General features: G+C 42.8%; 1 protein-coding gene across 18 annotated transcripts in view; it reads right to left on the bottom strand.

Moving 5' to 3' along the window:
* SYCP2L (synaptonemal complex protein 2 like) overlaps window positions 1-27,304 on the bottom strand; it is a 36,836-nt gene that overhangs the window by 6,769 nt on the left and 2,763 nt on the right. For 3 of the 18 annotated variants that reach the window (XM_064160899.1, XM_064160915.1, XM_064160903.1), the window contains 27 exons: window positions 26,220-26,244; window positions 25,145-25,230; window positions 24,928-25,016; window positions 24,794-24,828; window positions 23,501-23,643; window positions 22,964-23,016; window positions 22,590-22,635; window positions 21,769-21,861; window positions 21,618-21,678; window positions 20,469-20,617; window positions 18,525-18,585; window positions 16,168-16,286; window positions 15,807-15,846; window positions 15,602-15,647; window positions 14,463-14,508; window positions 13,869-13,933; window positions 11,588-11,636; window positions 10,513-10,568; window positions 9,420-9,477; window positions 8,461-8,626; window positions 7,037-7,086; window positions 5,391-5,487; window positions 4,918-4,973; window positions 4,670-4,733; window positions 2,428-2,559; window positions 957-1,081; window positions 205-299 (listed from right to left, as the gene is read on the bottom strand). In XM_064160899.1, the coding sequence (XP_064016969.1) occupies window positions 205-299; window positions 957-1,081; window positions 2,428-2,559; window positions 4,670-4,733; window positions 4,918-4,973; window positions 5,391-5,487; window positions 7,037-7,086; window positions 8,461-8,626; window positions 9,420-9,477; window positions 10,513-10,568; window positions 11,588-11,636; window positions 13,869-13,933; window positions 14,463-14,508; window positions 15,602-15,647; window positions 15,807-15,846; window positions 16,168-16,286; window positions 18,525-18,585; window positions 20,469-20,617; window positions 21,618-21,678; window positions 21,769-21,861; window positions 22,590-22,635; window positions 22,964-23,016; window positions 23,501-23,643; window positions 24,794-24,828; window positions 24,928-25,016; window positions 25,145-25,230; window positions 26,220-26,244 (2,105 nt within the window). The remainder of the gene's footprint in view (window positions 1-204; window positions 300-956; window positions 1,082-2,427; window positions 2,560-4,669; window positions 4,734-4,917; window positions 4,974-5,390; window positions 5,488-7,036; window positions 7,087-8,460; window positions 8,627-9,419; window positions 9,478-10,512; window positions 10,569-11,587; window positions 11,637-13,868; window positions 13,934-14,462; window positions 14,509-15,601; window positions 15,648-15,806; window positions 15,847-16,167; window positions 16,287-18,524; window positions 18,586-20,468; window positions 20,618-21,617; window positions 21,679-21,768; window positions 21,862-22,589; window positions 22,636-22,963; window positions 23,017-23,500; window positions 23,644-24,793; window positions 24,829-24,927; window positions 25,017-25,144; window positions 25,231-26,219; window positions 26,245-27,304) is intronic. The other 15 variants (XM_064160905.1, XM_064160917.1, XM_064160901.1 and 12 more) reach the window with 14 other exon arrangements.

The following is a 27,304-nucleotide window of genomic DNA, read 5'->3' as shown; positions in this document are numbered from 1 at the left end:
GAAGCTACTAAGTGTGACAAGAGGGTTTGTAACATATTTGTGGACATTGACAATGTTTACAAGACAGGTGAAAGACTCTTTCATCAACTGCTTTTGTTTCATCAACTGTTTTCAATTCAAGTTTGCTTTGCATTAATAAATCCATCTACAACTCAGAATTCATGCAAAACCAAAGCTGTTTTCAGTCAGCAGCAGACAACTTACCTGCATTCATGTATCTGATTCAACAGGGTGGACACATTCCTCTCTGAAGTCCTCAGAGTGTTCTGTGCACTGGCCTTCATCTTTTTGTACCGGTGCTAGCCACAGGACACACCATTAGGGACAAGCAATGGCATAGGCCAAAATCTAGACATCTACTCTGCAGAACCTTCCTCTGGAACACAAACCCCTGTGTGGGCAACTGTTCAGTTTAGTTGAAATCACGCCAAGTCAGATTTAAAGTGAAGTGAGGTGACACCTGGGGCAGTATACTGCAAATCTGATCTGATCTCCTTCAGCCATTAACTTGCAGCAGCAAACTTCTTTGTTACCCACCCATGCTGCTTCAGGTCCTGGTCATACCATACAATCAGAAAAGAAACGAAGCTTCACCCATACTCCACCTATAGTGGGTTAGGATCTTCCCCCTTCTACTATTGAAATTTACTAGAGTAGCTCAGAGGGCCTGGAAGTAAGCTGAAACTGTATTTAAAGCAAAGCAAAATTTACAAGTGTACACACACAATACATTTGTAAGCATTTACAACTATATGAGAATTAGAAATAATATAGAAATCCAAACTGGAGACTTTCAAGACCTCTCTGGATGTGCTCTTGTGTGACCTGCGCTAGATTCTATGGTCCTGCTCTGGCAGGGGGATTAGACTCCATGACCTCTGGAGGTCTCTTCCAACCTCTAACATCCTACAAGAAAATGCCATACACAGTGTAAATGTAAAGAGAGGGCACATTACCCAGAACAATTTCTTTAGCTGACCAGTGAAGTTTTCAAATGCAGTAATCACTCCTGGACCAGTGAAGTCTTCATACAGTGCCTTGGGAGAAAATGCATTATCCACATTATCAACCATTTCCTGACCTAGGAGAAAACAAATACCCAGTTAGCACTGTGCTGAGGGGTCAATCAGAATACAAACCCTCCTGCTGCTAAAGGGTTTATAATTCACATGAACAACAACATTTGATATAAAGCTAGAATGACAGTCTTGGTCTTCTAAAGCTCACAAGGGAGGAAGGCAAATTACCACAAAATGCACTGAGAATGAGCTGACTGAATAGGAGCTAACAGCGTGCTTGGGCAGCCAAGAAGACCAACAGCATCGCAGCCTGTACCAGGAATAGTGTGGCCAGCAGGACCAGGGAAGTGATTTGCCCCCCTGTACTCAGCACTGGTGAGGTTGCATCTCAAACACAGCATTCAGTTTGGGGCCCTTTGCTACAAGGAGGATGTTGAGGTACCAGAGTCCAAATAAGGGCAATGAGGCTGGTGAGGTGTTAGGAATACAAGTCTCGTGAGGAGTGGCTGAGGGAGCTTGGGTTGTTCAGCCTGGAGAAGGGGAGGGTGAGGGGACACTTCATGAATCTGTATGACTACCTGAAAGATTGTCATGAGGTGAGGGCCAGTAGCTTCTCATCGGGTAACAAGCAATAGGATGAGAGGAAATAGCCTCAGGTTGCCCCAGGAGAGGTTTAGGCTGGATATTAAGAAAAACCTCTTTATTGAAAGGATTATCAGGGACTGAAACAGGCTGCCCAGGGAAGTGGTTGAATCATCACCTCTGAAAGCATTTAAAAGGTGTTTGGATGAGGAGCCTAGGAACAGATTCTAAGAGCTATGTAGAAGATGTTAGGTTACTGCTGGATTCTATGATCTTATGGTCTTTTCCAACTCAGTGATGCTATTATTCTGTGTGATTCTGTGAGAAAGACTTGTTGGAAAGCACCATGGAAGAAGAGGCACAATACTAACCAAAGAGCAACATACTACAGATAATGAAGTAAGACCACAGCTCAAGTGAAAAAGAGAGTCAGGTCACTGTTCTCTGCAGGCAAAGCTTAATTCCATCCTACACAGAGCTACCAGTGTTTCGCTCTTTCTTTGTTTATTATCTGAATCTTTTTCCTTTTTTTTAAGTTTCTTTATTATCATAGCTCTGAACAAGACTAGAAACTGCGTATGTAAGTTGAGCAGCTTCCCAAGTGGACCATCATTAGGGAACCCAAATGCTCTTATCCACACCTCTACATACATGGTATCCAATGGCAGTACCAAAAGCCATGTCTTCTGCTACATTTTGGAGAAGATACTCCTCTTGACAGATACCTCTCCTCAATCTTCCACTTGCCTATGATTACCATCATCATCAAAAGAAAAAAAGCTGAAGGCATTTAAATACTTCACCTTAACTGCCAACCAGGCTTTACCTGTTTGGATCTTCTCTTCCTTCCCTTCGGAATCAAAATGTTTCCTTGGTTCATAGTAAGTGTCAGAGAATGAGTTGGTTGTTTCCCAGCTGGAAAGTTTAGGCTTTTTAATGGCAGTGCTGGTTAATATAGCTAGAAAGAGAATAAAATACATTTCAGGGAACAGTAGGTGTTGGAGGGGACCTCTGTGCATCACTTAGCACAACCCTCCTGCAAAAGCAGAGTCACCAAAAGCAGGTTGCCCAGGATCACATCCAAGTGAGTTTGGAATCTCTCCAGAGAAAAACTCGACCACCTCTCTGGGCAGCCTGTTCCAGTGCTCTGGCACCCCCACAAGAAAGAAGTTTTCCCTTACCTTTTAGAAACAAAACACAACTGGGTTGTTTTTGCCAGTGAGGTACATGGCAGTACCTACAGCTACTCAAGGATAAACTGCCACTGGAATCGCTTGCAAAAACGCAAACAACTTCTGTTTTGGGTCTGGCATTACGTAGGACGTGACAAGACTTTACCAGCCATTCTCTTCCCTAGCAAAACCAGGCTAGAAGTGCTATCAGGAATGGTGTGCCCAGCAGGACGAGCAAAGTGTTTTTGCCTTCATTCTGAGCCCTAGCAAGGAATACTGTGTGAGAAGCAGCTGAAGGAGCTAGTGCTGTGTGGATAACCGCAAAGCTGCCGTATCTCCATCATAAAGACAAGTACACATCTTGGCCCACTACTCCAACCCTAAAAATCCAACAAACAACAACCACCACAGCACAACAACCCTCTTATCCACAGCTCCTTTCCACTCTCTTTTACAGCCCAAGTTCATACCGTTTATGTTTATTTGTTCCTAAATTAATTTCAGCTGCTCTGTAAGAAAAAGACATAAATACTGAAGAGGGAGAAAAATTAACCACAGCCATTAGTTGTCTCCTCAGCAGCTTCACTGGAGCTGCCATACAATTGCTTTTAACCCAGGAAAAACCTTAAGAGCACAACAAGGGAGGCTGCAGGGTGTATTTTAAGGAAAACTTGCTAAAAAAAAAATTTCTTACTATCCACTTTTCTGAACTCAGGGAAGTGCTTTGCACCTAACCAATGATTTCTCTGTAGCCTTCATAAGGCAGAAAGCATAAAGGTGATGGAGCACATAGAGCAAGTGGAGCAGTCGGAGGAGCACACTGAGGTAGGTTTACAGCTCAGAAGGGAAGAGTTCAAATGCAGTTAAAAATCACAGCTGTAATTTCTGAACATAACACTACTTAACCTTTCACACAATATCAACTCCTCTCCATCTACAAGACTACATACTAGAACAGCGATAAAATTAAATCCTCAGCATTTATCTTCTACCTAAATCTTCAACCCTCAGCAGGGGGTTGTGCAGTCTCCCTCTCTGGAGATATTCAAGACCTGTCTGGATGTGATCCTGTGTGACCTGTCATGGGTGATCCTGTTCTGGCAAAGGGGTTAGACTTTCAAGGTCCCTCCCAGCCCCTAACATTCTGTGATTCTGTAAATTAAGCAGATGTGTTGGTGCAGTGAAGGTATATTCTGAAAGTGATAGATAGGCAAGAGACATTTGGAATACGATCATAGCGAGCTTATGGAAAAGGGGATGCTTCTATCCAGACCAAAGCTTCATTTACTCCATTCCTAATCACCATAAGAACTTCAAGACATTCAGAACTACACTGGTATTTGAGAACATTGAACAGAACAGCTCCTTGCTGCTCCACTTTAAGTTTCCTTGCTTCCAATCACAAAGGAAATGTACTGCAGTTTTGAATCAGTTATTGTAGGCTCAGTTTCATTGAAGTTCCTAAGGAACACTCTATTAAAAAAGTCAGTCACTATTTATCAAATGCTGATCACAATGGTCTGCATCTATATTCTTAGGTATAATGTAAGTGAATGACCTTCAGGGACACTTTGATTTTAAATTCAAGTTACCCTGGGCTTTCAAATGATTAAAAATCAGTTTTCATGTGCCTCAAGTCACTGGTTTGTGTATTCTCAGCTCTAAGCAGACATACTACAAACACCCTTGCAATCAAGGACAAGATTTAAGAAGTAGTGATGAATTCAGGAATTTGTATGAAAACATCTAACCATAGTATACCATGATACACAAACCAGAAGATATTTCTTATGCAGAAATTCTAAAAAAAAAAAAAAAACAAAACAAAAACCCTCAATGCTTATTTGTCTTTAACTGAAAATGACAACTCTTCTGCATTATTCAAGGTTAACAAACCTGAGTCGTTCCACTCAACACTTGGTTTTTCTCTTGACAGTTTGCCAGATGCATTGTGAAGCTTCTAAGGAGGAAAGAAAAACAAAATAAGAAAACATCCACCCTGCACTGCAGACAAGCTGTCAGGGACTTGTCTAGCTGATGGTGGCAGAGACATGATGCATTTGGTTTAGATGAGATGAAGTAGCTCAGCTGCAGATCATGAGGAGTCTGAGCTGCGTTCTCAACCTGTGTGGTCTTCTCCTCACCTTGGCAGGCATATCTTCTGGTAGTGTATGCTCTTCGAGCTCCAAGGGGGTTTCATCTGTGTGAAAGAAGCCAAATGCCACGGGCAATCAAAATTGAATCCTGTATTGCCTAGAAATGTTCAGTTTAATGACATATGGAGATAAAAAGCAAACCATTGCCCTCTCCTTTGTTTCTTCACACAGAGAATAGACAGAGGCTCCAACTCAGTCTAAAGGCTGATTTATTTCCAGATGGCAGCTAAGTTCATTCCTTCACCACTCACTTGTCCAAATTTATGTTCTCCCTGATCCAGAGAACACTCACAAACAATATCCAGCCCTTATGGCCATTACAAGACAAGTCACAAAGCAGAATGCTCATGAAGAAATGTGAAGGAATAAAAAAGAAACACAAACAAACTAAAACATCCCAAAGGCACACAGCCACATGTCAAAACAACTCTAATGCATGGAAGAAGATTAAAAAGAAATACCAGCAAGAATCATGGTAGGTAAATCAGCTGCCTTGGAGCTGGATGTGCTTTTTGTCCTCAGCATCTCCTTTCGTTCTCTTCGCCTTGATGCTTCCTGCTAAACCACAGAATCATTAAGATTGGAAAAGACCTCTAAAGATCATCAAGTTCAACTACTAATCCAGCACTGCCAGGTCACTATTAAACCACATCCTCCAGCACCACATCTACACATCTTTTGAATCCCTCCAGGGTTGGAGACCTCACCACTTCTCTGGCAACCTGTTCCAGGACTTGATAATCCTTCAGAGGAAGACACTTTTCCTAATGTCCAACCTAAGGCCTGTTTCCTGAGGCTGTTTCTTTTCACCCTGTTGCTTGTTACTTGGGAGAACAAACCACTTCCCACCTGGCTACAACCTCCTTCCAGGTAGTTGTAGAGAGCCAGGTCTTCCCTGAACCTCCTCTTCTCTGAAACCAAAACAAAGTCTAAGCATGAACTTTATCTAAATATTACAACCCCAAACCCTACTTCTATCAATTTGGGGTTATTTTGCTTGGGTTTTGGTTGTTTGGGGGTTGGCTTTTGGTTTGGTTTTTTTTTTGAGAGGAAGGTTTTGATTGGTTTATTTGGCAAACAGTGAAGCTCTCTTCCAGCACTGATGGAGATCAATACATGTGTGAGATGTCCCTTTAACCATCAGAATAACAAAATCACAGAATGCCAGGGGCTGAAAACTCATCCAGTCCAACTCCCCTGCCATAGCAGGATCACCTAGACCACATCACACAGGGATGCATTCAAGCAGGTCTTTAATATCTCCAGAGAGGGAGATTTCACAACCTCCCTGGGCAGCTTATTCCAGTGTTCTGTCACCCTCACAAGGAAAATATTTTTCCTCATACTTACATGGAACTTCCTATGTCTCAACTTCCACCAATTGCCCACTGTGTTGTCATCAGGCATTGCCAGGAAAAGCCTGAATCCATCTGCCTGGCACTCACCCTTTACATATTGATACACATGAATGAGATCACCCCTCAGTCTCGTCTTCTCCAAATTAAAGAGCCCTATCTCCCTCAGCCTCTCCTCGTAAGGAACATGTTCCATTCCCTTAATCGATGGATAAAGTTTCAGCACTATCATAGGACCTGGAATAAAAGCCCTAAAAACTGCCAGCAAAACACAGAGGTGACTATGAGCTTTCTCAAGACACTTCAGAATATGATGCAGAGGACAGCACGGGGGCATAGCCCGGTAGGACCCAGCTGGGATTTCTACAGGTATTTGGATAAGCAACCCTAGCTCTTGGTATCCCCTGGAGCTGAACTCATTCCTGACAGGGTGGTATTTGCACCAGGCAAGGCAGGTGCCATACCAAGTGTGCTAATTCTCACTGATTTTCCCATCTATTAGTGGTAAATAAATTCTGGAACAACTCACTTCAGGCTCACATGCCCTTTTTTCCATGACATTTCACATGTCTTCCTAAGACTTCCTTGTTTCCTCAGTCTCTAGTAGGCCAACACTCTCAACAACATTTTGTATCAAAATCTGTCCATCAGAATATCTGAGAACAACAACAGCCCTTTAACTACTATCTGTTTGTATACATCTTGCATACATGATGCTTTTAAATCTGTGGGGCACCTGACCATGACCTTACCTTCTCTGTCTGGTAGTCACTGCCGCTACTTGCGGAAGACACTGGAAGCACTGCAAGGAGAAAAGCTCACCTGGTTACTGACAGTATAATCACATGTCTTATCCAGTTAAAGGTTTGCATCAGAGCTAAAAACCTCAGTTTTGAGTGTTGTTGGCAGTTACAAGAGGCCTTCTAAATGATCCAAATGTAAACAACTTGCTGCATCCAGAGTGACTGCCAAAAACGGCAGTCTCAGAAGCTGGTGAGATGGTGCCTGTTGTGGTTTAACCCCAGCTAGCAACTAAACACCACACAGCCACTTGCTCACTTCTCCTGTATTCCCAAAAGGATGAGAGTGAAAAAAACAAACACAACCAGCTTGTGGGTTGATACAAGAACAGTTTAAGAACGAAGAATTTAACCATAACACTATTATAACAGCTTGAGAGTGACTGGCTTGACAGCAGCCCTGAAGAGAAGGACTCAGAAGTGCTAGTAGATGAGAAGCTCAATATGAGCTGACAGTGTACACTTGCAGCCCAGAAAGCCAACTGTATCCTTGAGCAACCTGTTCTAGTGGGAGGTGTCCCTGCCTATGGCAGGGGCCTGAAACTAGATGATCTTTGAGGTCCCTTCCTACTTAAACCATTCTAAGATTGGGCTGCACCAAGAGAAATGTGGCCAGCAGGTTGAGGGAGGTGATTCTCCCCCTCTACACTGCTCTCACAAGACCCCCATCTAGAGTACTGTGCCCACTTCTGGAACCTCTATTACAGGAAATATATGGATGTGCTGGAGTGCATCCAGAGAAGGGCCATGACAATGATCACAGGGCTGGAGCGCCTCTCCTTTAAGGAGAGACTGAAGGAGTTGGGGCTTTTCAGTCTGGAGAAGACAAGACTCTGAGGGGACTGTATTATGTCCTTCCAGTATCTGAAGTGGACTACAGAAAAGCTGGTGAGGGACTTTTTAGGGTGTAAGGTAGCAACAGGACCAGGGAGAATGGATCCAAGCTAGAGGAGAGATTTAGATTAGATGTTAGGAAGAAGTTCATCACTGTAAGTGTGGTGAGCCTCCAGAACAGGTGCCCAGGGAGGTGCTGGAAGATCCCCCCTTTCAGCCTTCTCCAGGCTAAAAAGCCCCAGGTCTTTCAGCCTTTCCTCATCAGAAACACAGTGCAGTCTATTTTGATAGCCATGACCCTTCCACCTGAACCCAGTAAGCTTACTGGGAGGGAAGGAGAACCCTGGTTCTTTGAGCATAAGATTATACAATGCACCTCCTCCACAGGGCAACCCTCACTGCTGGCCTCAAGCCTTCTCCTTTCTACTTAGTTGACAAGACTCAGCCAATTTTTTTTTCCCCTCAAGCCATCACCAACCATTTCCTTATCTTCTGTACAGTCCATCCCACACAGCTAAATATCAGCAGGGGACCAAGCTTACCTTTTAATTTACTTCTCACCCTTGGTCTTTTTCGGGAATAGTCAAGAGACTTTGGCAAGGAGTGCCTCTGAAAGTCAAGGATCCAGCTTTTTTCACTCTGACTGGGGCTTGTGTTCTCACTGTTGCTTTCAGAGAACAGATGCCTCCTGTAATCAGACTGAAGACACTATTAAGAGTGAGTCCCACTCAGCTCCCTCCACGCACTAAGAAGTCCTTCAACCATTCATCTTCATTTATTACCAAATTATGGAATGGTTTAGGTTCAAAGAGGCCTCGAAGTTCATCCAGTTCCAAGCCCTCACCATAGGCAGGGACACCTCCCACTAGAACAGGTCACTCAAGGCCTCATCTAACCTTACCTTGAACACCTCCAAAGAGGGAGCATCCGCAATCTCCTTGAGAAACCTGTGCCAGTGTTTCACCACCCTCACTGTAAAAAACTTCTTCTTGACATCTAGTTTAAATCTCCTCTCTGACAGTTTAAACCCATTACTCCTCATCCTGTCATTACAAGAGCTTGTAAATAGTCCCTCCCCAGCCCACCTGTAGGCCCCCTTCAGATACTGGAAGGCTACCATGAGGTCTCCTTGAAGCCTTCCCATTTCTTCCTCCCCACAGAGCAACACCTGAACTATTTTAAGCTGTTACATTCAAGACACTTAACTGTTAAACCCAGAGTATAAACACCAAGAAGCAGATGTTTGCCCCTTGCCAGCATGGGGTTTACAGCATTCTTCATCTTCCTTTCCTCCCTCCTTCATCCAGGTAGAGAACTCTTGCAAGGATGAAAGCCTTGACATTCACTTGCTGGACTAGCAGTCCTGGTGCACCTCAAGTACTGCTTTCAATAGGACATTTTGAGGCTTGAGGCTCCCCTACGCTAGATAAGCCTTAAACTTCACTGTATTTAAGGGTGCAACTGAAAGATACAGGAGTCTATCCAAATACACATGACTTACCAGGCTTCTCTTGAGATTCTTGGGTTCCTCATCCTTGTTTCTTGTTTCAGAAGTCCTGCTAAGTAACCCACAAAAGCCTGAGTTACACTAGCACATTCTGTGATTGCACATCACAGTAGCACAGAAAGGGTACAGCCAAAGAGCAGTGGCAGGGCTCCTCAAGAGATGAACAGGACCACCACACTATTAATGTACAGGACACATTCCATACCAGAAGGGGCTCTGAGCAACCCGCTCTAGTTGAAGATGTCCCACTCACTGCAGGGAGTCTAGAATAGATGACCTTTAAAGGTTCCTTCCAACCCTAACCACTCTATTCTTTGCCAGCTTTTGATTCTTTCATTGGTTTCTCAAAGTAGCAGTTAAAAATCCTGAAACTCAGCACCTTCAGAAGAAATGAGAGGTGGCAAGTCCCTGGCAGCTGTAACTGTAGGTGGCCAAGGCAAAGCAGAGGGTTTAAGCATTTCTTTTAGATTATATCAGTTATTCAGGCACATAAGCAGGAAAGGGAAATGTTTAATAAGAATTAGCCTTATCGGACTTCACTGGACTTATTACGGGAGGCCTTACCGTGGCCTTTCAGTACTTAAATGGGGCCTGAAAGAAAGATGGGGACAGACTTTTTAGCAGGATCTGATGTGACAGGACAAAAGGTGATGGGTTTAAACTAAACAAAACAAGATTTAGTCTAGATAGAAAGAGAAGATCTTTTACACCAAGGATGGCAAAACTCTGGCACGGGTTTCCCAGAGAGGCAGCAAAAATCCCATCCATGGAAATATTCCAGGTCAGGTTGTGCAAGGAACTGAGCAACTTAAGTTGAAGATGTCTCTGCTTATTGCAGGAGGAATAGATGACCTTTAAAAGGTCCCTTCCAACACAATGCAATCTATTGTCAACGTGGACAGGTGTCATTATTCCCATTAGTAACTCTCACATTCTCAGGTAGTTTAAATATCAGCATCATTAGCATCCACATGTTCTGTGGCAGCTAAGACAGAAACTATTTTGCTAGTAACATCACATAGCCTTTTTGATGCCAACTTAAACAAGTTTAAGATTATTAACTCCTTTTTGTTCATAGTGTGTGTACCTCTGATTTTGTGAAGAGATTTTCTGGCCAAGAATCTTTTGTTTGGCTTCAGTAACCTGAAACAGAAAGAGGTATTTGTCTCGTCGCTCCATTGCCCTATAAAACAATCTACAGAACCTACATGTTATCAGGACTCAAAAGGGCCAGAGGAGTGTCATAAATTATAACAGGCAAACATTTGTCTTCTTAAATAGAGCTACTCTCTCTTTCCCTTGCTTTATCAATAACACTTATTTTAAGATGAAACATCACAAGAAGTGTTGCTTTAAGCACTAACACTGCTAATAGCAGTGTGCTGTAGATGCAGGCTGGACATCATCTGGACAGGGCTTCTGGGACGCCGAACAGGGTGCTAAAAAGCAGAGTTTATGCTGACACCCAGTGGCAGTAGCAAGGACTGGACCTTGTCCAGCTGGTACCAAAACTCCAGGGTGTCATTTGGCACCTTGAATTAGCAGGCAGTAGTGACAGCACCAACACCACAGAAAAGGCTGAAAGTCAAAGGATGTGTATGGTGCAAACCATCAGAAGCAAGCTTTCAGCTTCCTGGGAAAACTCACACTGTTCAAATTTCAAAGCAGAGGAACTCATTTTCATTCAATTTCTCTAGATATCTGCAAATATAGGTCAAGGTGAACACCCAGCAGAAGTTTTGCAGTGACTGGCTCTAACCAGGGACTCTCAGCATGCCGAGCATGGTTCAAAAGGGATTTCAGTCTCTTCTGATGAGGCCTGACAAAGTGAAGGATGCTCAGCAACCTGCTTTCAGCAGTCAGTAAAATGCCAACAGAGGTCAGCTTTGATCACAAAGCCCAGACTCAAGCAACAACTCCAATTCCTGGTTTAGTACCCACCACAAGAATTAAGAAGTGATAAGTACTCTTCTTATCCCACAAAGTATTTCCATGTGTAGCACCAGAGAGAAATACTGGGACCTCAGATCCCCAGTTGGCTGGTTTGCTCTAACACTGTGTCCACACTCTGCTGTGGAGGTATCTCCTGCTTCCAGTTCCCACTCTCTGCTGCTAAGCTGGGACCTCAGCATATCTCCTAACAACTTCAGTCTCTACTTTACCTTTTCGTGACTTGAAGAGTCTGAGTTTTCAAAGTCATAGACTCCCTTCCTGCAAGACAACATATATACGGCAGTGACATACAATTGTAAGTCACCCTAAAGAACGTGACTTGGCGGGGGGGGGGGTGTAACATGGCTTACTTTCACTCCTTCCATAAACTCTGTTATACAATAGACAAATGCTTTATATGCCTAAAAATTATGTTCTTCTCTTCTAAAAGAAGTTCTTGCTCCTTTACTGCTTCATCTCTGTAACTGTCTATTTGATTTTCACTCTTTCAACTGCAAATGTCCAATTCTAGGAAAAATACTCAGAAGATCTAAGTTAGCCCTTCCCTATTTATGTAGTGACACTTGTTCCAACATCATCAACAACAGCAGGAAGAAATCATGAATGGAGAAAACTTCAGAAGCATTTAAGAGGAAAAAAAAAACTAATTTAGTTTCCTTTTGTATATTCTAACATTTACATTATCCTCTAATCACTTCTGCATGCATCTAGATTTTCACATCTTCTAACCACAAAGATAAGGCTTACCTTCTTTTTTCCCCAAATCATGTCATAGAATCAGAAAGGACCTCTTGAGATCATCCAGTCCACTCATTTGCCCACTCCACTAAGTCTGTCACTACACCATGTCCCCAAGCACCATATCCATACGGCTTTTAAACATGTTCAGAGATGGCAATTCAACCACCTGCCTGGGCAGCCCCTTCCAGTGCCTGATAAACTTAATTTCCTAACATGCAGTCTAAACCTCCCCTGCCATAGCTTGAGGCCATTCCCTCTTGTTCTGCCATTAGTTGTGAGAAGAGATCTGTGCCTACCTCTCTACAGCCTCCTTTCAGGGAGTTGTAGAGAGCAATAAAGCCTCCTCTCAGCCTCCTTTATTTGTAGGCTAAATAGCCCCAAGTTCCCTCAGCGACTCCTCGTAGGAGTTGTTCTCCAGAACATGTAAACAACCCCTAAAATTACTGTACATCCTCCCCGTCTCACTGAAGAGCTGAGCTCCTCGTTAATGCCTCCTGCAGGAAAGAAAACGCTCATTTTCAGCTGAGTCACTAGAGGGAGCACAATGACCAAACTAAGAAGTTCTCCATCTCAACTCGTACACTACACTTTGCATTTCACAACTAGTAATCACTGCCTGCATCAAGCTCTTCAGTCTTAGAACCACCGAACCACGTCAGGGACTGGAAGTGACCTCGAAAGATCATCCAGTCAATCCCCCACTGCTAGAGCAGGATCACCTAGACCAGATCACACAGATACATCCAGGCAGGTCTTTAATCTCCAGAGAGGGAAACTCCACAACCACCCAGGCAGCCTGTTCCAGTGTTCTATCACCGTCAAAGGGGAAAAATTCCTCCTCATGTGTACATGCAACTTCCTATGTCTCAGTTTCCACCCACTGCGTTGTCATCAGGCATTGCCAGGAAAAGCCTGACTCCATCCTCCTGGCATTCACCCTTTACACATTGATAAACATGATTGAGGTCACCCCTCAGTCTCCTCCAAACTGAAGAGCTCCAGCTCCCTCAGTCTCTCCTTGTAAGGAAGATGTTTAACTAGACATCCTCAACTAGACCTGAAATGCTTCTGGGTGAGGCTTCTGCCACCCATCTGGGCAAGCTTTTCCTGTGTTTCACTGTACTCAATGTAAAAAAAATTTCTTCTTTAGATCTAGTCTAAATCTCCCTTCTTAGTTTAAAACCATCACCCCTTGCCCTGTCACAACAGGCCTTGTTTAGAAGTCTGTATCTATCATTCTCCCAGGCCTCCTTTAAGTATTGAAAGGCTGCAGTAAGGTCTCCCCAGAGTCTTCCCTTCCCAAGGCTGAACAATCCCAGCTCTCTGACTGATGTATGGGTATGACAGGAGGAGACAAACTGAGTGACAGCCCTGAAATTCCAGGACACACAGTGCTGAAGAAGTCAGACAATGGCTAAAAAGCTTAGGTATTTGTGATAGAAGCTGCTACTCACTGCTCATTCACTGGAGGATAGAAGGATTACATCTGGACTTGTTAAACATAAGAGTCAGTGTGACACAGAGTCACAACAGGGAGGGCATACTGTGCAACCTATAGTTAGCTTTACAACTTTGGGGACCAAATAGTTCCCACGAAGTTATGGCCCTTCAGAGCCTCCTGTTTGTTTTGCTGCCTGTTCTGTTCAGACGCTACCTCTTGGGCAATTCCTTCCCTCATAACTGCTAGAAAGGGTCTAACACCTCCTGGTACACCCAACCCTGCACATGCACAGGGTTTGTATATCTTACCTGCCTTCAGCTCTCTGCTTGGCTGAACTCTGTTTTCTGTTTCTTTTTTCCCAAGTAACATCCTTCTGAAAAAAAGAGTTGAAGGATCTAAAAGCACAATATGCAAAGTCCTAGAATCTGCTAAGAGCAGAGAAAAGGAGAGCAAGGGCACATCATTCTTCCTATCACAACACTTGTCCAACTCCATTTCCCGCACCACTTTCTCATCAGAAAGTATGAAAGTCCTGGAGCTAAAACCTGAGGTGTCAAGGAAGGAGGGACAAAACAAAAATACATATATACCTGTGTAGACTTCCAAGACCTGCTTCTCTTCAGAAAGAAAAGCTTTGGTCTTTCAGACCACACATAAGTCTTGTGACTGAGCTTGAATTACTTGTTTGGGCCATGCTAGAATGAGGCTGGCAGCTGTTGCCTCTGCAGCTCACTCCTGGTGCTAAATGGCACACTACATCAGATATGACACCACGTGGGCTCAGGACACTGCTCAACAGCTGAAGGGATTCAAACCCATCCTAGCATTCTTCTACCAGTCCATTAGAGTTTCACTTGGGGCCTCATTTATCTTGATTCAGGTGGGCCTCGTGGCAAACATACCTTTCGTGTTGATTCCTCCACAGGTTCTTCTTCTAGGGGGTTCTTACTAGGGACAAGAGAAGACATGAGAGGAATGCAGTGCAAAGATGCTGTTCATTTAAAGGCCAGAGAATCAGTTTGTGGAATACTAAGAAGGGGGGGGGGGGGGGGGAAAACACTTGCATCAATTAACATCAAAGCAGTGATTCCAAAGATCTGCAGGGGAGAAAACTAATCAATAGCTGTACAGAACTCCAGAACATTAACTTAAGAAAAGTGTTGTGCAAAGCTCTGGAGAAAAAGGTGTTACCAATGCCAAGGTGAACTCAGATTACTATTATCTTTCACAAAAAGTCATGGTTCTCCTTATGATATGTATCTGGTGAGCTCCAGCTGCACAGCTGAAGTGAAGAAGTCAAGCCAGTAACCAACCATTATCATTCTGCAGCGCTAGAACTGTATGTAACCAGCCTTGCTACTCAGGATGGCAAAAAAGGCAATTTTTTGGTTCCTTTACTGGTCCATAGAACCCCCTAGGACTGTAAGGGACCTCAAGGATCATCTAGATCCAACTCCCCTACCATGGGCAGACACACCTCATACTAGATCAGGTTGCTCAGAGCCACATCCAGCCTGGCTTTAAAGACCTCCAAGATTGGGGCTTCTACCACCTCCCTAAACAATCTGTTCTAGTATCTCATCACCTTCATGAAGAAGAACTTCTTCCTAACATCCAACCTGAATCTATCCATGCCTAGTTTTGCTCCATTCCCCCTAGTCCTATCACTACCTGACATCCTAAAAAGTCCCTCAGCAGCTTTCCTGTAGGCCCCTTTCAGATATCAGAAGGCCACAATAAGGGCTGCTCAGAGTCTTCTCTTCTCCAGACTGAACAGCTCCTACTCTCTCAGTCTGTCCTCATAGGAGAACAGCTCCAGCCCTGTGATCATCCTTATAGCCCTTCTCTGGACATGTTCCAGCATGTCCATATCTTTCTTGTAATAGGGACTCCAAAACTGGACACAGTGCTCCAGATGGGGTCTCAGCAGAGTGGAGTGAAGCTCAAAAACCACATGCATTAAAACTCCAAGCAAGGGAAAGCAAAAAAAAACACCAAAAAAATACCTCACCTTGCAACTTTTTATCTGTGTGACACTCACCTAGGCTTAGCTTTTGACATTGGAGATGGAGTTCTGGACTTGGTGGCTAAAAGAAGCAAGATAACAACAGCATCACCCTCTGGAGCTAGTATTAAATATTCACATACTTTTGCTGAAAGGCTCACAAAAGCAGAGCCTTCACCATGTCACCTGGGTGACATTTAACTGGGTCAGATTCAAGAAGCTGAAGGGAGCCAGGACAGACCTGAAGCTTGGTTAGCATCTTCCATATCTGTTTGCAGGCTCTGCGTAAACATGGTGACATCAGAGTTAACCATTTTATGCTTGGTGACATGAAACCATGAACAGAGCACACACGTGACTAACGAAGAAGTGGAGGGGGTTTGGAAAAGAGGTTTTCCATGTTACCATATTGCAGCTCTAGAAGCAAGTCTATGGGTGGATTTCTCAGTAATACAAGATTGGGTTTGAACACATTGTTGGATCCAGAGACAAAGCAGTTTTCTTTGAAGGAAGGTTTTAACCACAACTACGAAAACAGAAGACTACAGAAAAGGAGAGGGGGAGAAAAGAGGGGAACAAGGACTCTTTTGCCAAACACTTACTGGTACAGTGCCTGTTAACTGTTGGTCATGCTGAGAGACTAAGGTGTCTGACAGAGGGCCCATGCTTTCAGAGGTTGAAGGATCTTTGCTGGCTTGTGAAATGGTGTGCTCAGGTATCACTGCAGAACAGCAATGGAATTAAAACATCCTCGTGGCAACAGCACACAGACACATTTTCTTTCTCCTCTTACACATACGTAGAAGTGTAGGACTTATTAGGTACAAGCACAGGAAGGTCTTGTTTAACAGAACAAAAACATCAAATGTCTCCAAATTACCTACTGCAAAGCTGCTATTGCATCATTTTGAGCCTACCCTATCTTAACCCTCTGTACTATATGAATATTTATCATCTTCTTGCTACCCTGACTCTTAGCTGTAGAAGAGGGGGAACAACCCTTTGTGCCTAGCTAAAGCAACCGACCAGTGGTTTCTTTCATGATCTGTTCCATTCCCTGATGCTGTTCCACTGCACATGAACTACCTTCTGCTCTTTACACTCCTTAACTGCTTCAAGTAGTAGTGCCCACCTTGCACATCTGTGTGTGCCTCATAGTGGACACTGATGAGGAAGCTTCTCCCTCACCCTTACCTTCAGAATCTAGAGGATTTCAACCTCATTTTGCATTGCAAACTGAAGAAAAATGGGCAGGACTACTAAAGAAATAACTGTCTGAGACACCCAGCACTGGAAGTAGCTCTTTTGAGTATTTACCTAGACAATCTGAAATGCACAGTAACTAGGAGAATTGTAAACATTTGCTTTTAACACACACACACACAAGCTACCTAACCTAAAAGCTCTACAAACTTGAAGTAATTATCCTGGACAATAGATGAGAGCCATAGAAAGAAAACTGCAAGTTCATTGCCCTAGAAGAACTGGAAAGATCTGTTCAGCAAGTTGCACTAAGAAACAATCCACACAACAAAATCACTTTGAAATACAGCCAGTTTAGCAGCAAGGACATATCTCAGCCATCAAAAACACCATTACATAGGGAAAAAAAAGGCCACCTCCCAAATATTTTGACACTGAAATTGAGCTGAGAACACATTTCCTGTTTAAGACCAAATTTTGATCAAGCATGTCTTGCTTTTGTGCTGTAAGCAGCTTTTCCTCAAACTCTGGGTCACAGCTTTGGTGGGGATTTACAGAACTCCAGAACCTGCTACAGGAAAAGAAAGAAGCTACTTTCTCTTCCCCTTGGACAAGTGCTGGATTTGGACTTCTGTTAAAGGTCAGACACCCAAACATCATGCCTGTACTTCAAGCTCTGTGTTCCCTCAACACAGAATGGTTTGTGTTGGAAAAGATCTGGAAAGGTTATATAGTGAACAAAATTAAACTCAGGACAGTGATCCTGGAAGGAAATATCTTGCAGGAGATGTTCATTGGCAGCACAGGAAGTGACACCAATTAAGCACAGAAAATTCAGTGTGCCCAACTCAAAAAAAATACAAAACTCTGACCATAGGCTATTGAGGAAGAGGAAATGATGGTCACGTTGGGTCCAAATTTGAGCCTTTTTTACTACAAGGCAGTTAAATTCATAGTTGGACACACAATGAGACAGCCTTGTGGCACAAGATATTTATGGCCCTGAATAGAGCAGCAGTTCACCTCCTGCAGAGAGAAGCTAAGCTGCTGCTCATTTCTTTACAAACAAGAGCTGAGAGTGAGCACTTCTGCTTCCCCAGCTGCACTTCTACAACAGTCCCTGGCATCTAAATGGCATAATCTGCTCTGTCTGGAATAATGAGACCAGAACACACCATTCTCTACCACATCATGTCAGAAACAGAAGTCACTTTTGTTGAGGAAGCCTTGGTAGAGGCTGCACCAAACATACACAGCACAGGAGAGCACAGAAAGTGCCAAGGTCCAAGCACTGGTTCATCAGAGGTCTTGTGCTTCCATGGGCACAGAGATGCAATGGTAGCTCTGCTGCAGAGAATTTCCCACACACAGCCACACAGCACAGCCAGAAACTATGCTTGAGGCAACCAAAAGAAGATGGATGTGTGCATCCCACTGCACCACAGCTGCAGAAACAGTTCTGAACTCTTTTTGCATGTCAGGTGTCCACCAGCAGCTGAGACGTATTTTGCCAGGCTACCTGTCAGGATATAGACCTAGCTTCTGTGGCCAGTACCTCTGCCCATGGCCATGGGGATTCTTACTCTCTGGACTAGAGTGACTCAGAATCTGCCATGAACACCAGTTACCAAGCTCATAAAAGATGAAGAGTAAAAGAGAGTTGACTTTTTTTTCATGTTATTAACTTCAAGTGAAGATACTGATTTTGAAGCTGGGCAATGCAAATATCATGGAGGAAAATAATTAAACAAATCACCTGTTTCAGTCTGCCTGGCTTGCTTCCCAGCATGGACAGAGTCCTCCTCAGCCACATTTACCTGTCAGTGTGAATTAATCCAATGTGAAAGTGACCTTACAGAAGTACAATCTTTACCTAGTAAAGTTAGCTACTTAAGAATATAACTAAGAGTTGTTAATGGTTACCAACAAATCATTGGCACACCACTGGATACAAAGTTCATTCAGCAAAATGTCCTGGTTCCTGCAAAGATAAATGATAGCTAGTACACTAAAAACATTTACTATTGTGTAAGGTTTTCTGCAAACTCCAGGATCCATGGAGGAATAACAGAAGGAAAAGGAGAAAAAATTAGTAATAAAAAGACCATATTAATATTTACCAGAAAAATTCCACACATCTATGTTTTTACATTATCTTATAAAATCTTGAGGTTTCAAAAGTACTCTACTTTTAATCTAGAACTGCTATCTATAAACTCAATCCAAGACTCATGTCTTGCAGCATTCCTTTTCTCTTCTGCATGTTCTCACATCACAATTTGTTCATCCTAGCAGCACCATAAAGGGGACACAGAGCTATTGGAGCGAGTCCAGAGGAGGGCCACAAAGATGATCCAAGGGTTGGAACACTGCTGCTATGAAGACAGACTAAGGAAGCTTGAGCTGTGTAGCCTGGAGAAGAGAAAGTTCCAGGACGACCTTAGAGCTGCCTTCCAATACCCAAATGGATCCCACAGGGAGGCTGGAGAGGGATTTTTCATAAAGGCATCTTGCAACAGGACAAGAGGGAATGGTTTGAAGCTGATGGAGAGTAGGTTTAGACTGGATGTCAGGCAGCATAGAATGGTTTAGGTTGGAAGGGACCCCAAAGATCATCTAGTTCCAACCCCTCACCATAGGCAGGGACACCTCCCACTAAAACAGCCTGGCCTTGAACACCTCCAGGGATGGAGCATCTACAACGTCCCTGGGTAACCTGTGCAAGTGTTTCACCACCCTCGCTGTGAAGAACTTCTTCCTAACATCTGGTTTAAATATCCTCTCTGCCAGTTTAAACCCATTACCCCTCTTCCTGTCATTACAAGACTTTGTAAATAGTCCCTCCCCAGCTCTCCTGTAGGCCCCCTTCAGATAATGAAAGGCTACTACAAGGTCTCCTTGAAGCCTTCTCTTCTCTGGGCTGAAGAGACCCAACTCCTGTAGCCTGTCCTCATAGCAGAGCTGCTCCAGCCCTCTGAGCATCTTTGTGGCCCTCCTCTGGACTCGCTCCAACAGTTCAATGTCCTTCTTGCATTGGGGGCTCCAGAACTGTACACAGTAGTCCAGGTGGGGTCTCACAAGAGCAGAATAAAGGAAGAATAAAGGAAGAAGTTCTTCAGTAATAGGGTGGTGAGAGACTGGAATAGGTTGCCCAGGGAGCCTCCTCTCTGGGGCTGTTTAAAGCCAGGTTGGATGAAGCCTTGGGTAGCTTATTGTGGTTGAGAGGTGTTCCTGCCCATATCAGGAGGCTGGATTGGAAGGGAGATTAGAGATCATCTAATCTAAGACATTCTAAGATCCTGTGCAATGTCATACTTCGAGCTAATATAAGAGGAACTTCATACTTCAAGTTATGCAATTCAAGTCCACAGTCTTCACCTCCTACTTCAGAAACTCAGCAAAAATCATCATATTATACTGAGCTAATTAACAAAGCAGTTTAACCTTACTACTTCCATACCATAGATTTAAGTTCCTTGAAATTTTTTTCCTGAAGTTTCTGGTCTTTCAGGCTAAAGCTAAGAAGAGCTACATGGAGAGTCACAAATCCTCCAAAGGAAGATACATAATAAACACATGCAAAACCCTCCAAATCACATAACCCAAAAAGTTCCCACCAAGTGTTTCTAGTCAGCACATATCAATAAAATACAGTTTAGAAAAGGGAAAAAAAAAAAAAAAAGCCATACTAAGAGCTTACCATCAGTTTTTCATCTCCAAGGACTTTTTTAAGTATACTTAAGAGTTCAAACTCTGCACTGAAAGATATTTTTATTTTGGTTGCTTCTATTTTGTTAACGGTAGCAGGAATCTTCATGTAAATTTTAACAATCTTTTTTCCATTACTCTCTGTAGGGGATTAAAAAAAGATGAGGGGCATTTAAATCCATTTCATTCAGTCCATCAGCCCAAAAACATCTGAACCAGTGTTTAGTTTGTTGAACCAGTGTTTGGTTTGGGGTTTTTTGTTTATTTTAACAATCTCTTCCACAAATTTTCCATGTATTTCATAGAATTGTTTTGATTAGAAGAGACCTTTAAAATCATCAAGTCCAACTGTTAATCCAGCACTGCCAGGTCACCACCGAACTATCTACCTCAGCACCACCATACATGTCTCTTAAATCCCCTTTTGGGGAGGGGGACTCCATCCACTTCCCCCAGAAGCCTGCTCCAGGGCTTGGCAACCCTTTTATGGAATAAATTCTTCTGAATCTACAACCTAAACATCCCCTGGCATAACTTGAGGCCACTTCCTCTTGTCCTATCAATCGTTACTTGAGTGGGGGTCAGTCTCTTGTCTTGGGTAGTTGTGGAGAACAAGGTGGTCTCCCCAAAACTTTGCTTTCTCCAGGTTAAATAACACCAGTTCCCTCTGCTGTTCCTCACAGGACTTGTGCTCTAGTACCTTCACCAGCTTCATTGCCCTTCTTTGGACCTGCTCCAGCACCTCAATGTCCTTCTTGTAATGGCAAGCCCCCAACCAAACACATTATTGAAGTGTGGCCTCACCAGTGCTGAAGACACTGGGACAATCTCTTCCCTAGAAGTGACTATAACTTCCAGTTACTATGTTCACTTGGTTTTGTTCTTACTGAATCTAGAGGCTTATGCTAATCCCCAGCACATCTATTAACTGACCCTCAGTGTGTCCTGCTTGGTTACCAGAAGGTAGGTTATTGTATTAAGTGGCCATGACAAGCTTAGCTGATGCAAGGTGACAAAAGGGCACAAACAGTGAGGGAGAAGACACAGGAACTCTTTGGTGATGGTCAGATTTTAGGTCAGCTTCATGAGTCTTTTGGACCCACAGCCAAAGAGAGGACAATGCTAGCTGGGAAAATCTTACCCTGCATGCTGTAACTGCTGATTGCTTCTTTTGTCAGTCTCACAGAGTCCCAGAGAGATCCCTTCAAAAACCGAAGTCACCACATCAGAAAGGCTGAGTGAGCATCTGCTGTGTTATACTAGCTCAAGGCCACGTGGCACTTTGCTGTTACCTCATTACTGTCCACATAGAATGTCACACTCTGGCTGCCAGCATTGAAGTCAATCCAGAACTCCTCCAGCTTCTCATCTGATGGCTTCTTCACCTGGGGAAGCATAACAGCAGTGCCACCATTCCCAGAAAACAAACAAACAAAAAAACCAAAACACAGCTGCTGTCTCATCTTTAACTGGCCTTTAACAAGATACAGAAGACAACTTACACCAGATTTATGTGTACACACATGCAAACCCTACAGATGTAAGGTCAGACATTCTTCTAACACCACTCTAGGGAAAGGCAACACACGAATGCTCACGTTTGCAGCAGGCAAGAGTCTGTGAAAGTTCTGTTTCTGAGCACTTGAGAAAAAGCAGAAACAGGGGAAGAAGCTTCCATAGGCTTAGTTTTCATCTGATCCAACTGTCAGGAACAGTATCACAAATACGTTTGCTTGAAGACCAATGCAGCAAACCACAGGATCTACAACTGTGCCTATGACCTCTCCTACACGGCCATCAGGCTGATCTTGGTTTCTGCTAGAAACACTGCTAGAAGAATCAGAGTTGTCCTGACCTCCTGCTGCTTGTTAGAGTGCTCTTCCGTCATCACCACAAAGAAAAGTACTGCCTCATTCTCTTGGCTGATACAAAAGCTAAATCAGAATTGGTAAGTTGGGAGCAAAGTGACAAACAAGCAAGCTTTCCAACCAGAAGGTTTCACTCTACACTCCAGAAAATGAAGAGAAAAAAAAAACCATGCCACATACCACAGAAAGCAACATTCAGCAGTGGCAACACCACAGGGAAGGTGTCAAGTGTTAAGGACTATTACCTCAACCATGTCAGCAAAAGCAGATAAGCAAGGAAATGAGTAGACTCTGGGAGAAAAGCAAACATTTGACATCAGAGTTTGACTTTATGGAAGACAAAAATCTTTATTTATGAATCTTACTTTTTAAAAAATCATTAATATGTTCCTAGAACTAAATTAAGCTTTAAAAAGCTTAGAGAATAGAGTGGTTTCAGTACTGATAACTTCTCTTTACTGATTTTACTTTCAGAAGAACCACCATTAAGATTAACGAAATCTCTGAATACCTTCAATTATCCACGTGTCTTTTTGGAGATAACCCACACCAGTTTGCAATCCTAGCTCATCCCCCCTGCAGTAACAATGGCATCAGTTTGTGTTGGTTCACAGCTTACCTTCTTTCACTCCCAAGCCTTTCATTTAGCTGGTTAAGAAATTTTCTGCAGTCCTTCAAGACAAATTATGTCTTATTAAAAAAATAATCAGGCTCTGTTTCCTTTGCAAAGAGTTACTCTACCAGGCTGTAAAAACTCTGCTCCAGTTCTAAGCTTTTATCTAGTCTGTACGATGCCAAAGGGCACTGGGGAAGAAAAGCTCAAGTTGCTACAAACGGTTAGACCCAAACTTATGACCAGCAAGCCCCCAAAATACAAAAAAAAACAAACCAAAACAAAACAAAAAAACAACCAAGTTATTTGTGCTTTGGAAGGAAAAGAACTTAGAAATAAGAGCTCTTTTAACAATATATAAAGTTATACTTGCAAGATCAAAAAATAAGAAAAAAAAGAAATCCTAAAATAGCTCAGTGACTTTGTGTATTCATAAATCAATTTTGTAGGACCTTCTTACAAGGACATCTTGACTGAACTCAACCAAAACCAGCCCCTATACAGACTTGCCAAGAACGCACTTTTCAAAATAATGACCCTCACCGTCTCAAATTCTCTATCCTTGATCTCTTTGAAAGCTTCAGCAAGATAGCTATCTTCGAACCAGTGGTGAACAAGGTCATCCCTCCATTTTTTTGACATTAACCTACAAAGTGCTTCCGAAAGGGCAACTTGAAGGTCGTAATCTACATGGTAAACATAAGCACAGGACAAATATCACCCCACAGCATCACACAGGGATGGAGCATTGCTACTCTTGCACTTATCTTGCACCATTTAGTGGTGTTTATCAGTTCGCTTCAGTTCCACAAAAGGCAGGGTAACAGCAAAGCATTAGCTCCAAGCACTCTGAGGTGTCCCAGCTCAGTGAGATCAAGGTGCAGTACTGGAGAGTGTCCAACAGGGGGCTACACACATGACGCCAAAGCGAGAACAGCATTTCTCTGATGAGGACTGGGGCCAGCAGGCTGAGAGGGTATCCTATCAATACTTATCACTATCAAAAGGGCAGGTGCCAAAGGGACAGGGCCAGACTCTTTTTATTGGTGCCCAGCAACAGGACAAGGGGCAGAGTACACGAACTGGAGCACAGGATGTTCCATCTGAACGTAAGGAAAATCCTTCCTGTGACAGTGATGGAGCACTAGAACAAGCTGCCCGGAGAGGTTGTGAAGTCTCCTTTTCTGGAGCAATTCCAGACTCACCTAGACATGATCCCACAATATTTTCTGTAGAGGAACCTGCTTTAGGGGCTTTGGATTAGACAATCCACCAGAGCTCCCTTCCAACAGCTCTCCCATTCTGTGATTGTGAAATGTTCTTGGGGATCAGGGAGACAATAACTGCAAAGGCTCATCAAGAAATTCACTAGGACTAAGCTACATTTTATCTATTACAGGAACAGCCTATAAAGTCTTATTGCCTAGAGACTATAAACCTTTTTAACTGCAGCTTGTCAAGAGCTTTGACACAATGTTGACATTTATTTTTTAAAGACTAACAGCCAGCACACTTTGTAAACATGTAGGTGAAGGTGATCTAACTACCTTCCAACAAGCATCAGATGAGTTTCTCATTAATTAACAGGAATCACTAATACTAGCCAGAAAACTAATGCACTATCGAATTTAACAACTTTTGATTAGTATTTCCTTTAAGTACTATACCTGATTGTTTCTTCCCTTAAAAAAACATAAACTTGTGACAAGGAAATAAATTATTTTTATTATGGATTAAGTATAAATAAATAGGGGGGGGGAAAGAAGGTGAAAAAAAAAAGACAGATGAAGCTGGAGAACACAAAATTAGCAAAAATAACCACTAAATGCTTCTTACCACCAGCCTCCAGCAAAGTTTTTGCAAGGTCTTTCCTGAAATGAGACAATGCCATGAGTTAGAATGGAAATAACTGATTTCTATTGCCAGAAAGACACTATTTGGCTACAGGAGTTGGAGGGAAAACCACTTACGTGAGTGAGCACATCTCCTCTGACAAAGGGAATTTCTTCCTTTCCTCCCGTGGGACACTGTCCAGTATAGAGTTGAGGGTCCTCAAAGCCTTTCCTCCCACAGAAGAAAAAGGCAAAAATAGAAAGGAAATAGTGCAGTAACACGTTTTTTCCCATGTTTTGCATCTACTTAGACTTGTGTGCACACTTATTTGTGATCTTCTGCTTGGAGTCTTACCTCCTGCTGCACTGCACAACAAATATTTCCTTCTGTCACCGTATGTCCTAGTGCTGGTAAAAACAAATTCACCAGCTCTTTCTTGCCTAGAAAAATCATTGGAAAAGTTACAGCACATCTCCACATAAAAGACAGTCGAAGCAACTGTTGTGTTAAAGGAGTAAAAACACCCTAGCCATGAATTGCTTTTAAAACCAAGCTTCCACCATCCAGTACTAGATGGAAAAGAGAACTTCTATGTGAAAAAAATAAAGCTCCAGATATTTAAATAGTTACCCAGGTCAGCAGTTTAAATACATAAAGAAGTAGCTACTTACTAACTACAGGAGATAAATCTTTTGGCAAAGACAAGAGAGTAAACCAGGAGAGAATTAGCCAGAAGATGCTCCTGCCTGCTCTGCTCCCACTAGAATAAGCTAAAAGGATGAAAAAATTCAAATTATCCAGCCCACACTGTTATGGTTTTTCATTTTAACATGACTCGTGGGAGTAGAAGTCTGCACACACAGGTACTTGCTCTTTATGCAAGCACCTCATGCCATGCCCTCACAGAAAGCCAACTGCAGGCACAGGTGAAAATCTTGCTGTTAAAATGAACAAGAGACAGGCAGATATTCTTCTGCTTTGTTCCAGTTGCATCTGAAGCCCGCACAAATAGATGCGCAAAAGTAAATCATAGAATCATTCAAGCATTTTGGTTGGAAGAATCCTTTAAGATCAAAGTCCAAGATCCTTTCACAAGCACACTTACACTGATCAACTGAAATACTTGGTATTGGCAAGTTAAACAAGATATCATGGGTAGATTCCCACCCCCATCATATTTAAACCAAGTAAATATAAGCAGGTTCATGCTCTGATGTGTTAATGAAAATTCACTGTAATGAAATCAGCAGATTGAAGAAAATATTGCAGAGAGGAGGAGATAGGGAGTGGAGAGGAGAAGAGAAAGAGTAGAGAATTCAAGCAGAATTAAGAAACGTGCTCCTGAAACCAGTTCAGGGTATCAACGACTCAAAAGAAAAAAAACCACACCACAAAACAATGAAAGACACAAGCAAAAATAAATACTGACCTTCATTACTGCACCTGGAAATGACCTGATGGAAAAATAAAGTAAGCCTTCATTAACACACCAGAACCAAAGAGCAGCAGTACTCTAAGTGCCGAGGTGTTTATACCCTTACCACCACAATTTTCAGGGGATAAATAGCATAAAACATTAGTGTACCCACATCAGGGAAAGCAGGGCCACCCCATACAGGTCGGCATTACACAGGGAGGGTAAAGGGAACAAAGCACCCACTTCCCCCAGGAATCCCAGCAGCCCTCAGGTTCACTGGAAAACCCACACAATGACATTGCTTCATCACTTCTACTGCATATGTGTGCCCATGTAAAAAGACATTTTATGATTTACACACTACAGTAGTATTTTTAACACTCTTCAGACACCATATGCTGTGATAAGTACCTTGAGGAAAATTAAACAACACATCATTTCATTCTCCACAGTGAAATGATATGGAAGAAACGATCCAGGAAGAAAAAGAAATCAATTTTTTACAAAGTAAACAGAGTATTTCACATAGTTTCTAAGTGATTTTATTCAAATATCTCCTAAAGGGCCATAAGTATTCAAATAAATTCAGATGCACAAAGTGACACAGTTTCAATAAGCTGCAAACAAGACTGGGGGACACATCTTGGGGAAAGAACTTAAAAGCATTCTTCCTACTGCAAATTTACATCACTAGGCCTCCTTTGAAGTTATCAATATTTAAATAGGGGGGGAGGGGAAGGAGAACTGCAAGAAGAATCATGTGTTTGAAACAGGCACAGGAATAATTCACTAGGAGCACCTCAGCCAACACATTTGCACATCAGGTGCAGCTTAGTAACTTGGATGTTTAAAAAGAGTTTCATCACAAATGCATTAAAAAGAGCACCAGAAATTCTTTAACATTTTCCAGCCAAAATAAGTACTTGGCTTCACATTAGAAAATGAGAACACACTGCAGCAGCTTCTCCCAGATGCTTCACAAAACTTAACCTAACATCAGCCCAGAGCAGACTCCTGGTTATTGCCTGTCCACACCATCTGAGCTGCAACCCAGACTTAGTAATAGGGCACAAGGGCTGCCTGATTATCTATTTTAA

Source organism: Pogoniulus pusillus, chromosome 21, assembly GCF_015220805.1.
Source record: "Pogoniulus pusillus isolate bPogPus1 chromosome 21, bPogPus1.pri, whole genome shotgun sequence".
NCBI classification, from domain to species: Eukaryota; Metazoa; Chordata; class Aves; order Piciformes; family Lybiidae; genus Pogoniulus; species Pogoniulus pusillus.
The sequence above is the reverse complement of the archived record's forward strand: the minus strand, read 5'-3'. Positions and strand labels throughout refer to the sequence as shown.